Source organism: Trifolium pratense, linkage group LG1 (assembly GCF_020283565.1).
Source record: "Trifolium pratense cultivar HEN17-A07 linkage group LG1, ARS_RC_1.1, whole genome shotgun sequence".
Taxonomy (NCBI): domain Eukaryota; kingdom Viridiplantae; phylum Streptophyta; class Magnoliopsida; order Fabales; family Fabaceae; genus Trifolium; species Trifolium pratense.
The window spans coordinates 37178032-37194800 of NC_060059.1; the positions used below are offsets into that span (position 1 = coordinate 37178032).

General features: G+C 33.6%; 2 protein-coding genes across 2 annotated transcripts; both read left to right on the plus strand.

The window, feature by feature from the left end:
- The first annotated feature begins 1362 nt into the window (after positions 1-1362).
- LOC123905617 (L-arabinokinase-like) lies at positions 1363-10461 on the plus strand. Its single transcript, XM_045955299.1, has 28 exons — positions 1363-1845; positions 2079-2186; positions 3201-3269; positions 3386-3469; positions 3604-3680; positions 3921-3987; positions 4226-4283; positions 4390-4457; positions 4543-4605; positions 4931-4984; positions 5088-5190; positions 5275-5384; positions 5488-5607; positions 5898-5954; positions 6089-6252; positions 6351-6492; positions 6837-6920; positions 7123-7248; positions 7641-7771; positions 7870-8039; positions 8415-8458; positions 8547-8642; positions 8738-8814; positions 8935-9132; positions 9232-9397; positions 9501-9572; positions 9719-9922; positions 10004-10461. Exons 1-28 carry the CDS (start codon positions 1738-1740, stop codon positions 10169-10171), a joined length of 2988 nt encoding a protein of 995 aa, XP_045811255.1. The 5' UTR covers positions 1363-1737; the 3' UTR covers positions 10172-10461.
- Positions 10462-12037: 1576 nt separating this feature from the next.
- LOC123905625 (protein NRT1/ PTR FAMILY 1.2-like) lies at positions 12038-15349 on the plus strand. Its single transcript, XM_045955308.1, has 4 exons — positions 12038-12414; positions 13118-13335; positions 13594-14138; positions 14227-15349. The coding sequence occupies exons 1-4, from the start codon at positions 12294-12296 to the stop codon at positions 15116-15118; spliced, it is 1776 nt and encodes a 591-aa protein (XP_045811264.1). The 5' UTR covers positions 12038-12293; the 3' UTR covers positions 15119-15349.
- Positions 15350-16769: the final 1420 nt, after the last annotated feature.

A 16769-nucleotide genomic window follows, 5' to 3' on the forward strand; every position in this document is an offset into this window, starting at 1 on the left:
AATATAAGTCATCATAATTTTCTGAAACAATAATTTCATCGATGTTGAAATAATAATTACACTGACACCAATCATGTCATTATTTTAGCTATAAAAATTAAAAGTATAATGTTTTTTATTTTTAAAAGAATATTATCAACAATCACTAGTATTTCTGATAATTTTAAGTGGTGGTCCACGGTGGACCACTTATAGAGTTGTCCGGTGTATCACTAGCTTTTGCCACCTTTTTTTTGTGTGTAAACCAAGTATTTCTACGCTCAATTGCGGAGACGAATCCTTCGAGTTTTGTGGGATCCAAATGAGCTACAAACTCTTACAAACTCTTCTTAAGAGTTTTAACGTATACCCCAAGTTAGAAATCGAACCCATAACTTTAGTTACGCAGGAAGAGACTCACATCATCTCATCTAAGCACTTTTGATTATCAATGGGAAGTGGGAGCACAATTAAGGATGCACGTGGATCGGTTTTGAGACAAAATCTCATCTGATCCAAAGATATAATTTCTCGCGGTTCAGTTCAATTTTGAATGGCTAATTAAAAAAATCTTATCCAATCTAATCCAATATGCGGTTTAATTTGGATCGGTTTTGATATAACCAAATTATAAATTGTAATTTTTTTATTAAATATTAATATCATAAAGACACTGTAAAATAATATGTTTGATATAAAATATAATATATCATATATTAATAATTAATATTTTGAAATAACAATTATCAATTATATTTGAAACATATGAAATCGTAAAAAAATGGATTAAATTGAACTAATAAATAGTACTTTTTTACATAAACTAATAAGTATTAAGAAAATTAAAACTAACAAATAATATGTTAATGCAATATATATATATATATATATATATATCATACTATAAAAATTAAATAAGCATTAAAATATATGTATGTGGTTTGAATCAATTTTGAAAAATCAATCCAAAATTCCATCCGATCCAACATTATTCACAAAAGAAAGTCCAAACACATTCAAAAATATTTAATTTTTTTTTGCAATTTTCGGTATTTTTAGATCGATTTGCAATTTTTATTTAGATTGTTTTGCATCTGAGCACCCCTATGTACATTTGTACACTGTTAATAAATGTAATGCATTTTCTTAATGGCAAATATATTATTTTTTTGCTTTGACTACCGGTTTAATTTGGTTCGGGAGTCAGTTCTGACATCAAGTAGTTTCAGCCTTCTCCGATCACAGTTGCGGGGATCAAACTGTGATTCTCTCTACCAAATTCAGCATCAATCACCACTAAACCAACTATTAATTGCTTATTAACCAAATAAATTTAATGCTATTTATTGATTATAAATACAAATTGAAACACTATCCTATAGTATGCAAATGAAATCCTCCTAATTCCCTAATTATAGTCTTATAGACCAATTTTGCACGCAACTCAATCCTCTTCTTCTCTCCTAACATTATCCGTATCCTATGTAACAACCTTGTCATCGTCACCATCTTCATCATTATCGCATGTCCTTATTTAGGATCATCACTCTCAAACATTAACAAACAATAAATCTAATTTATAGCCAAAACAATTATTATTAATATTAGTGGTCAATAATATTATTTAATTTCTCATCCAATCTTCTTCAACAGTACATTAAAAAAAAACACACACATTAGTACCATATCATCACATCACATTATTATATATTATATATAATTTCTCTCATTCATTTGAAACCAAACAAACACATCAAAATGAGGATCGAACAAGAAAGTGATGGAGTTTCAGCTTCCAGAAAACATCTCGTTTTTGCTTATTACATTACTGGTCATGGTTTTGGTCATGCCACTCGAGTCACAGAGGTTCATTTTTCATTTTTTTCTTCTTTCAATTTCTCAATTCATATTTCTTTTTTGGTTTTTCGTTGAATTTGGCCAAATGGGTTACTGGATCAATAAACAAAATTGAATTTTGGTTTTGGGTTTTTTTTTGTTTTGTCTTTGGCTAATCTATCTGATAAAAAGAGGAAATTTTTTGTTTTAAAGGGATCATTATGATTAGATGTGAAATTTTGAATTGGAATGAATGTGTGTAGGTGGCAAGGCATTTGATCGATGCAGGACATGATGTGCATGTGGTAACTGGTGCTCCTGATTTTGTTTTCACCTCTGAAATTAAGTCTCCTAGATTATTCATTCGCAAGGTGAGTTTTGTGTTTTGATTCATTCATTCAATTTAGTATTTATTTTTAATCTTCAATGGATAAAAACTGAGGTGCATTTTAACTATGAAGCCCATACACTCCTCATTTTAGGCTTGTCCCGGTGTCGGACACACGTCTGTGTCTGACACCGACACATATGGTTACGTTGAGTTATGTCATTTTCTCAAATTATTATCGGTGTCAATGTTGTCTGTGTCAATTGTCATGTCCGGTGTCCATGTTTGTGATTGTGCTTCATAGCATTTTAATTCAAAAAAGCTCCCAAAATGGTGTATGTTCATAGTATAATCAAATTATTACTACTATTGTAGATGCTTTTGATAAGGAAAAAGCATTAGCCATCAGCTGTTAGATTAATCTATTTCCTCTCATGGCTGTTAGATTAGTTTCCGTTACATTACTCTAACGACTGAGACTTGCTGGAATCAAAGAATCCAAGAATTTGGATTCTCTCCAGTATGCTACCGTTTTCAGCAGCAGCTTGAAAATCAGGGCAAATGAATGAGAAAGAGTGAGAAAAAAAACGAGAGAGAGAGAGAGGGCATTCATTTGATAGAGAGGATACAGAGAACCTTGTCGTAGAGGATTCATGAATTGCCTCCATATAGCCTGTACGTGTAACTTGTGAAGTTGTGAAAAGCTACCGTATTTGGGTATAAAAAGGTATTTTTAGTGTGTAGCTTGTGATGTTATGAAAAGCCACATTGTTTGGCAAATAAAAGGTAGTTTTGATGTGTAGCTTATGAAGTTGTTAATGCCACATGATTTGGGTGTAAAAAGGTAGTTTTAGTTTTTGTAAATACAAAAATGCATAAATCAGTCCGGATGATTATAGTTTGTTGCTTGTTCAATGAATTTGCTTTAAACTGTTTGTGAGAATTAGTATTCTTAGAGCTTCACTTTTTTCCGTAGTTTTAGTATAATGCTTTGTTTTACAAATTAAATAGACTACTTTTGAGAATGTTGTTGAGAATGCTTTACTGTACGAAATAGGTGCTTTTGGACTGTGGAGCTGTTCAGGCAGATGCTTTGACCGTTGATCGCCTCGCTTCTTTGGAGAAGGTAATTTGGAATTTCATTGCATATTTGGTTGTTCATAGCTGTAATGCTTTTAAATAGTTGCTTCAATAATGCTTCTCTGTATCACTGATATCTTGCTTTGTAATTGGATATGGTAGTATTCTGAAACAGCAGTGAAGCCCCGAGCTAAAATCTTAGCGATAGAAACCGAATGGCTGAACTCTATCAAAGCCGACTTAGTGGTATGTGAAATATTCTTCCCTTGTTGATTGGAAGCAGAAAGAAAAAGAGAACATGAAAAGTAATTTAAAAAAAAAAATGATATTACAACTTTAATTTCTGCTTAGAGTAACTTTAAATTGATTTGAGAAAACAGGTCTCCGATGTTGTTCCGGTTGCATGTCGTGCGGCAGCAGATGCTGGCATTCGTTCCGTCTGTGTGACCAATTTCAGGTAAATCATGCAGACTGTCATTTTTCCTTGGTGTTATTTGACTTATTTCTTTTCGGTACTTAAAGTCAATGAAGTATATACACTGTTTGCCGATGATGCTATTATGATAGAAAATTTAGCTAACAAAAATATTTTCACGAGCTTTTGGTTCTTTCAAATGCATCGTAGGTGTGTGTGTGTGTGTGTGTCTTTGTTAAGTGTCCATAATACCCTTCTCATTACATATCTTTGTTATTTCAGTTGGGACTTCATCTATGCAGAGTATGTCATGGCTGCTGGACTTCATCATCGTTCAATAGTTTGGCAGGTGACAATAATCTTCCTTGAAGGAAGTTTTCTTGTTCTATGTTTGTCCTTTTGAGAGAAATGTTAAAAATTGCTATGACACGTGAATTGAATAGCACATGTACTAGTAATTTGTGCTATCCTGATTGTCCCGGTTTTGTAGGATTTGAGTTAGGCCTAGCCAAACCTAAAATTTAAGACTATGTTTTGTGCGTGAAGCATGATAGATAATTGTAGTTGTATAATATACACTGATGCAGATAGCTGAGGACTATTCCCATTGCGAGTTCCTTATTCGACTCCCGGGATATTGTCCAAGTAAGTCATATTTTACATAATTTCATGTTCATAACCTAGCAGCATTATTTGAATGCTCACCTAAATTAACGATTAACTAGAATTATGGCATCTCGAATATTTACAGTGCCTGCTTTTCGTGATGTCATTGATGTCCCTTTGGTGGTGAGGAGGCTGCACAAATCTGCAAAAGAGGTATGTACCTCCCAAACCTCAGTCGATCTATTCCATAGTGTGATTTAACTCCTAATCTTTGAGCTTGTAATTTCACTTGTTGAAGGTGAGGAAGGAACTTAACGTACCCGATGATGTGAAGCTGGTTATTCTCAACTTTGGCGGGCAGGTGATTTCCTTGATCCCCTCTTTTAAAAACCAGAACTTGATAATAGCTTTTTCATAGATAATAAAAAATGCTATACTATTGCTGAATTTGAACAAATCACTATTGTTCTGTTATACGCTATTTAGGAGAAAATGTCTAATAACGGCTGTAGAGGCTCTATGGCACGGCTGCATAGCAGAATTTGAACTACTGCTATTTTTTCGCGATTTGCGATTGGCGACACTGATATAACTCTAGAATGCTGCAACTTTTCACCAATGTATTTTCTTTGTTTGATTCTCGGATTGATGGCATGTTTGGCTAATAACTCTTGTCTTATCTCCAGCCATCAGGATGGAACATAAAGGAGGAATACTTACCTCCTGGCTGGTTGTGCCTGGTACTTCTTCCACCACCGTTTTGTATCATTGTTTCCTTAAAATGTTATTCATATATTTTGCTCATAATATTTGGTAATAGCTAATCTTGCTTTCACGATCAAGGTCTGTGGTGCTTCTGACAACGAGGACCTTCCACCAAATTTTAGGAAACTTGCTAGAGATGCATATACGCCCGACATTATTGCAGCATGTGACTGTATGCTTGGTTAGTACCAAACTTGCTTAATTCCAAATTTGAATTAAATGTGAGAGTTTATATATACTTGCAATTGTTTTTTATTTATTTTAGGAAAAATCGGATATGGCACTTGTAGTGAAGCCTTGGCATACAAGTGCCCCTTCGTCTTTGTACGCAGAGATTATTTCAATGAAGAACCTTTTTTGAGAAATATGCTTGAGGTACTCTATTGACTTTTTCTTTATAAGTTTTGCTGTCCTCTTCAATGTATATTTTGTTGAAGATCTTACAAGATAGTGACCGTCTTGTGTTTTTTTTATTTAGTATTATCAATGTGGTGTCGAAATGATCAGGAGGGATTTAATCACCGGTCACTGGAGACCTTATCTTGAACGTGCGATAAGTTTGAAACCCTGCTATGAAGCAGGCATTAATGGTGGTGAGGTACCCTCTTTTTCTTTTATTAACTCACTCCTTAGCACTTATTTTTTAGCTCTTATTGCTATTTTCTGTTACCTCTCTATTTCTTTACTTGAACTAAAACATTAAAATGTTTATCTTTATTTTTGGATAGTCATAAAATTTACTCATAAAAAACTATGTTGTATCCATATTCTTTTAGAGTTGTTGCTTTCGACACCTTTCTATTGGCGTATTACATGTAATCGTTGAAGTTTTTATTTATTTCCAAAAGAGTTTAATAAATTTGTTCATAAAACATTTTGAAAATGCAGAAGGCAGCTCACATCCTTCAGGAGACGGCTTTTGGAAAAAATTATGCATCAGATAAGGTAAAGACCTTATGATTGCTATTTAGTTACAGCATGTTTATTCGTTAATTTTGTCATCAGTTCGGTTTCATTAAAATATTGCAGAAGTGATGAAACTTTTATTTTCATTTTATATTTCACTTAATGATGTCTAGCTTAGCGGGGCAAGAAGATTGCGCGATGCCATAGTTCTCGGTTATCAACTCCAAAGGGCCCCTGGCCGAGATTGTGCAATCCCAGAATGGTACTCTAAATCGGGAGACCAACTCGACCAATCAATATCTACACCTGGGAATGATGGAGGCTTTAAATTTCATTCGTGAGTGTCACTTTTTCGTGCCTTTAATTTCCGTGGCTTTACAAATTTAGGTAATATAACTGCCTCTTATTTTTGTTTCCTTTGTGATATTTTTCTAGGGGCATTGAAGACTTTGACATTCTTCACGGAGATAGTCATGATCTTCCGGATACCGTGGCGTTCTTACAGAGCCTATCTGAGTTGGTTGCGAAGAACACAAAAAGGGAGCGCAAGGCTGCAGCTAATATCTTCCTTTGGGAGGTCTTAATCATTTCATATGAAGATAAAGTTTTATAAATTTCTTTTTTCTGAACCAACATCTTTTAGTTGAAACAAGAAACCTTCATAAAGATAGAAATACCTATGAAACTGTTTTTTTTTTTTTTTTTTTTAAACTACTAAATTTTATTAATAACGTAACTGAGCGCAAGACGAGCACAGTCCGTAAAATCACCTCGTACAAAAACTCTTCACAAAGGAAGAATTTCAACAATACCTATGAAACTGTATTATTATGTCACGTCATAATATAATTTATGAACTTAAATACTGATTTTTTTTCTCTTTTATTCTTTCTTTTTTGACTTCGTACAATTTTTATACAGGAAGAAATTTTCGTAACTAGAGCTCCTGGCAGGTTAGATGTAATGGGTGGCATTGCTGATTATTCCGGTAGTCTTGTCCTGCAGGTTGGATTTCTGTCCCCTGATGATTTTAATTTTCAGTGCATTTGATTCCATACAATGCTACCAAACATTGAAAGTGTTTCTATACACTTAAAGTTTAATTAACTGCTAATATTGTAATGTTAAGGAAATAATGGTTATTCATGAAATTTTTAGACAATAATTGACTCGATGCTTTCTTGTCTTTCTTTTCACTTTTTTGCAGATGCCAATTAGAGAAGCTTGTCATGTTGCTTTGCAAAGAGTCCATCCCAGCAAGCATAGACTGTGGAAACACGCCGAGGCCAGACAGAATGACAAAGGCGGAAGTCCAACAGCTGTCTTGCAAATTGTATGTTTGATAACTTACGACATTTCCATATACTACTTTCAAATCAATTAACATTGATAATTATTAATTGAAGTTAATTCGTGCATTGATTGAACACCGTCTTCATTGCTGTAATACATTACAGCCGTGTTGTTAAATAGCAGCTAAAGCTAGGCTTTTAGCATACCGGAATTTGAGCGAATTGCTAATGTTCCACAATACGCTATTTAGTTCAAAATATTGTGAAATAATAATGTCTATAGCAGTGCTACAGTATTGTTATGTAAAGGAATTCGAACAAATTGCTATTTTCCGCAATCTTCAATTGATAACGCTGCATTACAGTTTTGATGATGATAATGATTTTTCAACTTTTCGTAATGTGCATTTTCACTGAATCTGGATCATGTCAGGTGTCATATGGCTCAGAATTAGGCAACCGTGGCCCAACATTTGACATGGATTTGTCTGATTTTATGGATGGAGACAAGCCAATCTCGTATAAGCAAGCAAGAGAATACTTTGCTCAAGATCCAGCCCAAAAGTCAGTAACACAAATGCATCACTTTATATACATATAACGGATATAAGCCATTTCTGGCATTCTATTATGCTAATATGATTATTGGCCAACTTTCGCAGGTGGGCTGCATATGTTGCTGGGGCAATTTTGGTTTTAATGACTGAATTGGGTGTGAAATTTGAAGATAGTATCAGCATGCTGGTATCATCTGCGGTGCCAGAAGGGAAAGGTGTATCATCTTCTGCATCTGTCGAGGTCGCTAGTATGTCTGCTATTGCAGCAGCTCATGGTAAAATGCTCCGCTTTCAGGAAGACCAAGTTGTTGACAAATCTTTGATTCTCTCTATTGTATAAAGTGGATTTAATTCTTATACGTTGTCAGTGTAAAGATTTTTTTTCCCTTGTCAGCCAATTATAATCGTCAGATCATTAAAAACGTTTCACTTTAACCATGACTACTTCTAAAGTCACACATATCAGTGGTCTTGGTTTGTTGACGGTGATTTTTACATTGACAGTGTATCAGAATTAAACTCTTACAAAAAATAGCACGAAGTCTTTAACTTTTCTGATCACGATTCTGATCGTGATGTATACTGAAACTTTAATACATCCATTTTTCTTCCAATAAAACATCATGTTAATTTCTGTCTTTGTAACTCAGGATTAAATATCGGTTCAAGGGATCTGGCTTTGCTTTGCCAGAAGGTTAGACTCAATATTCAATACTGTGATCAATATGATTTCACTATGGTGTTCGATATGATTTCACTCATTCTCTTACAATTTCAATCAGGTGGAAAATCACATTGTAGGAGCTCCATGCGGTGTCATGGACCAGATGGCTTCGGCATGCGGTGAAGCCAACAAACTTCTTGCTATGATTTGCCAGGTTTGCATCATTACAAGCTACAAAAAACAATTATTTCATATTTTATGTTTTAGACTTTAGACACAATATCATGGTACTACGTGTTATTAATGCAGCCTGCTGAGATTGTTGGCCTTGTCGAAATTCCCAACCATATCCGAGTTTGGGGAGTTGATTCTGGAATAAGACACAGGTTGGTTTTCTATTAAATAATGTTAAAAAAGCACATAAAAAAATAGCAGAAGTAGTATAGAATTTGGTTAACATCTTCATGATGTTCGTGAGTAATCTTAAAAGTTGGCGTCTATTTCAGTGTTGGTGGTGCAGATTATGGATCTGTCAGAATTGGTGCCTTTATGGGTATGAAGATGATAAAGTCAAAGGCTTCTGAGGAATTGACTGAGATGTCTGCTGCAAAAGGATTGAATTCTGACGATGTTGAACAAGACGACATAGAATTACTTAAACAAGAAACTTCCTTAGAATACTTATGTAATTTAACACCTCACAGGTAAAATAATTTTTCATCTTTAATTTGGAAAAAGGTTATCATGATTGGAAATAGTTTTTGTATGATTATAGAATTCCTTCTTGTAATTTTTGTTGGCAGATTCGAGGCTCTTTACGCTAAGAAGATTCCTGAGTCCATTCCCGGCAAGAAATTTTTGGAGCAATATAAAAATCATAATGATCCTGTCACTATTATTGACGAGAAGCGTAATTACGGAGTGAAAGCTCCCACAATACATCCTATCTACGAAAATTTCCGAGTCAAGGTTAGGACTTTGTTTGATAAATTAATCGGTTACAAGTAACTGATTGTTTCTTCTAATTTTTGCATCTCTTTTACCTAATTCTCCGTCATCATACGGCGTGCAGACCTTCAAAGCACTTCTGACATCGGCAAGTTCGTCCAATCAACTTACAGCTTTAGGAGAGTTACTATATCAGGTACAAGTACAACATCAATTGATCAACACAATGCCTCTATTTTCGTATACTCGTGGAAAATTTATAATGAAACTTTGATACTAGAATCGAAGAATACATAAAATATCAAAGGAGAAAAATAATTAAATATAAACTATCATTTGCAGTGTCACTACAGCTACAGTGCTTGTGGACTTGGCTCTGATGGAACAGATAGGCTTGTACACCTGGTGCAAGAATTGCAACATAGTGCAGCGTCAAAATCGGAAGGCGGGACATTATATGGTGCAAAGATCACTGGTGGAGGTTCAGGTGGAACGGTTTGTGTAATCGGTAAAAATTGTCTAAAGAGCAGCGAACAAATTATTGAGGTATTTTTTTTATTTTATTATATTCTGAATTTAACACATTATCATTCTGATTTAACACATTTTAATAAATTGTGATTTCAGCTTCAGAAGAGGTACCAAAAAGCTACCGGTTATTTGCCCTTTATTTTTGAGGGCTCATCACCAGGTGCAGGAAAGTTCGGTTACCTGAAAATTCGCCGGCGAGCTACCCCAAGAAAAGTTGACAGCTATGGGGATATTAATGCAGCCTTGGCAGAGAAGGAAAGCTGAACATGACTTATTTTTAAGTATATCTCAATAATTTGTATAGTAGAGTAAATTTTTGAAGGACTTTTTAGTCCATTTTTAAAATATATTCCTTTGTTATATTTCATTGATGGCCAGAATAGGACTAACTGGCTTGTTGGAATAATAATAATAATAATAATGTAAACTGTGAAGCATTTGATGGCCATTAGTAGCCTTTGTTCCATTAAGGGAACAAGATTATGATGAAATGTATCTCTTCATTGAAAAAAATATTTTAATATTAATGAGATGAATAATTTTTTAACATATTAGTATGACTAGTTCTTGCACCTGATATGCTAAATTTGAAGCTGAATGAGAGAGAGAGCCAAATCAAAATGGCATGAGAGAATCCAAATCTATCAATTTTATCGAACTTATTCACTCAAAATTATTTTTTGTTGGGTTACAATCAAATACACGATAAATTAACCTTAATTTTAACAGAATCATACTAATAAGTGCTCTAAATACTCTTACTATCTCATTTTAAATGACTTACTTGATCATTTCACGCAGTTTAAGAAAAATATAATATAATAATTAAAAAGAGAAAAATGTGATTTTCACTCAATTGTACTTAAAATGTTTTGATGACTTGCTTGAAAGTTGTAAAAATAGTAATGCATTAAAAATTAAGTAGATAAAGTATTTTAAAAAAATTTAATTTTATTCAGGTTATTTATTTTAGACTGATAAATTACATTGCATAACATTACTTTCGTATAAAAGGGTCCATTATCGCGGAATTGAATCCTCTCCCGCCCCTTCTATTCAGCCATCCAGATCCAACTGCTGATAAATAAATTAACTAAAAAACAATTTAAAAAAAAGAAAAAATATGAATGAACGGCTGAGATAATGAGATAATAACGATACAAACAGCAGAAAATAATGAGCTGCAGAGTATAAAGCTCATCCGCCCATCATCTTTGCTCTCAATCGGTGCGTGTCGGGATGTGTGCCATATGTGGTAGGGGTGTACGTGGGCCGGATTGGGTTGGGTTTGGCCAAAATCAAAACCCAAACCACATATGGTACTCCGGGTTGAGTTTTGTAAAATAACCACCCGTTATAACATTGGGTCGGGTTGAGTAAATCCACTAATTTCCGGGTTGGATTGGGTTGGGTTGTGGGTTACCCAAATTATTTTTCTATTTTTTTTTATTAAATATCTAAATATTGAATCATCATATTTTCTCATAAAAAATAACTCAATCAATGTATCTTCTTGAAAAATAGGGTAACTTTTTTTCACTATAAAAAATAATCACCCATTTTTTTGTGTAAATCTACTAATTTACGGGCTGGATAGCGTGTTATCCAAATGATTTTTTTGCTTTTTTTAATATCAAATGACTAAACCATGAATCACTATATTTGTTTATGAAAATCATTAAATTTTTTAAAATTTTAAAAAAATAATGCAAAAAGTTATATATTTGTTTATAAAAATTATTCAATCTTTTTTATTTTCGTAAAAAATAGTATAACTCATTTTCAATATAAAAATATTTAATAATCAAATGAAAAAATCTTTAGTATTTTCATAAAAAAAATTCAAGAAACATAGCACTAGTGGGTTAGTGGGTTTTTTGGGTTGGGTCCGGTTTTACCCGAAACCCAATTTTTTTAATGGGTTTTTCATTTTTGAAATCCATATCCACTCACTTGCCCGACCCAACCCACTTTTTTGGGTTGGGTGGGTTTGACCAGGTCGACCGGATTTGCCCAACCCATGTACACCCCTAATATGTGGTGTGCTACTTGGAAGATAATGTAGTTATTGATTGATTTAATCTGTTTATATTAATTAATTAATTAATAAAAATAATACATCTACGTACAAAAAATATTATTTAATTATTAAAAATTCAACTCGTGAACTGCGTGGATTTGTAGCAAGACACTTCTTTTCTAATTTATCAAACAACAAAAGATTCTGGGTAGATTCTGTCAACAAAAAAGATAGTTTCTTGTCAATAATTAAACTTCCATTTCCAACATACTTATTTACTATAGCTATTTATCTCTTATATTTTCTATATGAGCTTCATTTTTATTTACATCCAAAAATAAAGTAGCTATAGCAAAGAAGAGTAAGATGGAGCACACAAACAGTGATGGCACAAATGAGAAATTGTTGATGGAAAATGGCATTTCTTCATCATCATCTTCTTCTCAACCCAGAAAGGGTGGTTTCAGAACCATGCCCTTTATCATAGGTACTGTCTCACTCTATTCTATTATTCATCTCACTTTTTTAATTTATACTGTTTGTTTTCTTTAGATTAATTTTAGAGTTTAATAGATACACACCGTCAGTGTAAATCCAATAAGAATGATATAATCTTCCATGTATGAAAAAAGTGAGGTGACTAATATAGAGTCAGTTTGATCTGCTAAAAAATAAGAGATTGGATAAGACAACTTTGGTTATTCTGTGCTTGATTTTAAAATTGTTTCTGAGACTAGAAAAACGAAAGGATTGAATTTGTCCTTCACTGAATCAGAAGACAATTTTTTTGTCTTCTGCACAAGTTGTCTAAAATATCAAAACACATTTTGTCCATCAAATATTGCACAAGACAAAATTTGTTCAATACCTTATATTAAACTTTGTCATGTGTTGTTTTGTCTTGCAATGTTCTATCTAATACTTATATTTTACAGATCAAATAGACTCATAAGATTGTTATTAATTGACAATGTAAAATTGTTTTAATGCATTGTGGCTGTAACATTTATTACACTGTTAACTAATCAGAAACTATCTTTTGTATGACTTTGAAGATATTATGATTAAAGTCAAATATAAAGTCAAATATTTTTAATGATTCAATACACGATTCAGTGTATATAAATTAAATCCTTTATTTTTGATTAATTATATGATGACTCTTTGGATGTTTTGTGTTTGTTTTTCAGTGAATGAATGTCTTGAGAAAGTGGCAAGTTATGGAATAATGCCTAACATGATATTGTACTTGATAAATGATTATAACATGGCTGTTGCTAAGGCTACTAATGTTCTTTATACTTGGTCTGCTATGTCCAATATCTTGTCCATTTTTGGTGCATTTTTCTCTGATTCTTACTTGGGTCGCTTCAATGTCATCTTCATTGGTTCCTTCTCTAGCCTTCTTGTAAGTTCATTACTACTACCATCATTTCCCTTATCTGCTTTTTAGGTTAATTGCATAATTAATGTATCTGGTCTATATTATAGTCCTCTTAAGTGTTACTTAAAACTCAAAATGCCACTCAAAGTTATGTTAGCTAGTCCTTAGGCGCATGAAACTTAGGGTTTCTTACTTACTATGTTTAGCATTGCTGATAAATTATTCTTTTGATTACCGTTAACATGAAGTGAATCTGCTTTAATGTATCTTATCTTTCCATAGGGTTTAACCATTTTGTGGTTAACTGCCATGCTCCCGGTGCTAAAACCTTCTTGCGCATCACTCATCGAAATCTGCAACTCTGCTACATCATCTCAACAAGCAGTTTTGTTCTTTTCGTTAGGATTAATTTCCATTGGAGCTGGTTGTGTTAGACCTTGTTCCATAGCTTTTGGAGCAGATCAATTGGCTATTAAGGAAAATTCAGATAATGGTAGGATCTTGGATAGCTACTTTAATTGGTATTATACATCAATTGGAGCTTCAACCATTATTGCGTTGAGCGTGATTGCTTACATTCAAGAAAACCTAGGATGGAAAATCGGGTTTGGAGTACCTGCGGTGCTAATGCTGATTTCGGCTTTCAGTTTCGTTATTGGTTCACCGTTCTATGTTAAAGTGAAGCCAAGTGAGAGCTTATTCACTAATTTTGTAAGAGTAGTTGTTGTGGCCACAAAGAACAGAAAACTTAGTCTTCCTGATCACAACTTTAATCTGTACTGTCGAGGCGATGATTCAGACCTGACGGTCCCTACTGATAGTCTTAGGTAATTCTCTGACCATGCATATTGCATGAAGCGTCTAATTTCCTCGTAATATATTTTCAGAGTGAATTAACATGTTCTTCCTATGTAGGTTTTTGAACAAAGCTTGCGTAATAAGAAATCACGAGACAGACCTAAACCCAGATGGATCAATTTCGAATCCGTGGAACCTATGCACAATAGGACAGGTGGAGTCGCTGAAATCTTTGCTCAGAGTCCTTCCTATTTGGTCTACGGGAATCTTTATGATGGCAACTCAGAGTTCATTTTCCACTCTTCAAGCCAAAACAATGAACAGAAGGTTATTCGGCAACTTCAATTTTCCTGCAGGATCGTTCAATCTTATCATGATACTCACCTTATCAATAGTCATTCCTTCATATGACCGCATCGCAGTACCTCTACTAGCCAAATACACAGGTCGTCCTAGAGGATTCAGTTGTAAAGTCCGCATTGGGATAGGAATGCTGTTTGTAATTTTAGCTAAAGCAATAGCAGCTATTGTTGAAACCGTGAGACGAAATGCAGTGATTGAACAAGGCTTTGAGGACGAACCTAACGCTGTAATCAACATGTCAGCTTTATGGCTTGTTCCAGAGTTTGTTTTGCTTGGATTCGGCGAGGCTTTCACACCAGTTGGGCTAGTTGAGTATTTCTACACTTATTTCCCTAAGAGTATGTCTAGTTTTGCAATGGCGATGTTCACGCTGGAACTAGCTGCTTCTGATGTAGTTGGAAGTGTGATTGTGAACATTGTCGACAAAGTCACTAGTATTGGAGGGAAAGAGAGCTGGTTAACAACTAACATCAACAAGGGCCATCTGAATTACTATTATGCGCTACTCGCTATCTTAGGTATGATTAACTACCTCTATTATCTTGTTATTTGTTGGGCTTCTGGACCCGAACACGGAGAAAAACTTGAAGCTTCGTCAGAAAAGGAAGATGATAAATTTGATTACAAGGAGTTACCTACATCATAGAGTAGTTTTTAGTATATAAAACAGTTAATGTAAACACTGAGAAAGTGTAGTAGTGTATTACAAAACTGTGTTTTGCTGTGCAAGCAAAACTATTAGGTTATTGAGAGAAGTTCTATCTATCTTCATGACCTGCACATGAAATATATCAACTCATTAGGATGCATGTATACAAGAAGAAACTAATTCCTACATATTTAAATGCATAAGCTAGATTTAGCGTTTATAATCTAAGTACTTATGTATTCGCTGTTTCTATAACAAAAGATAAAATAAAAACAAACTAAACTATTTTTGTATAATTTACAAGCGTTTTTTCATAAGTTATCCTGGAGAGTTTATGGAAATAAGCTGAAAATCATTTATAGATATGTAATAAGTTGTTTTTAAAAGCTTATATATTGGTATGCTTAACTAGTGCCCCAGTGCCTCGGGGGCACTGTTTAGCATTTTCCATATCATATTTATACTTGTGCTGAACAAATTTATACCAAAAGAAAAACGTAAATTGCATGTCGATCAATCTTTTGGTTTGACGGGGTCAAAGAGCATGTGGGACAATCAGCTTTTGTGAGGAAATAATTGCCCGAAACGTCTAAGAACTGTCATTTACGAGGAAGGTTTCTACATAACGTTCATGTGATTACAAGCTCAAGTCACATTATGTGTCCGTTGTCAGTTTGATTGTACATTTGCGGAGAATATTTCTTCGGAAAGACATTTTGAAATTTTGACCGTTGTGCTTTGTGACGAAACTTTTCTCAAAAAGCCTCTTTATATGACAGTTGTATTATGACCGTTTGAGCACACAAAGTAAGGAGCGTTTTTTAGAAAACTTTCCTCGGAATGATTTATTTCAAAATCTGACCGTTGCGCTTGCTCTATATATTTCATTCTTCACAACACATACTTCTTCTCATAAGTAATATACACACAAATATTACATTTTCTTCCCATTTGAACGAGAGTTGAGTTACAGTATGCTATATTGTATATGATATAGACACAAATATAGGTGATTATTGGTGACTGTAACTATGGTTTTGGGAAGCAAACATTTATCGAATTTTTTTCGAATGTTCTCCTACGCTCAACTTCTTGCAACAACTTCTCCCCCAATTTTCTTTCCTATTCTTTCTCAATGTTTTAAGTTTACATTTGGTGTGTCATTTTTTTGTATAATCTCGAACATTCCAGGAAACTTTCGATTATGTTGGAAAACATTTTAATCGACTCCTGAAATGCTCTAGATTATACAAAAAAATTGCAGACTCAAAATGCCGAGATAAAACAGGAAAAAATATTGGGGGAGGAGAATCAAAGATTGTTTTAGTAGGAAATCGAGCATAGGAGAACATTTAACGAAAAGGTTCAAGAAATGTTTACTTCCAAAACCATTGTTGCAGTTACCAGCCATCCCCTATAGAAAAACCTCCATATGATGAATCTACTTCTAAGGAGAATGACAAGGATGATAATGTTAGTGATTTTTCTGCGTAAGGGAGTGATTTTATATTTATTGCATATTTATTTTAATTAAATTTTGTTATATTGTATGATTTTGTATTGAACTTTTGATAATTAATGAAATGCAGTAAGTTTGTTTGGTTCAAAAACTTATGTTATTTTTTCTAAATTATAAAATTTCATTCAA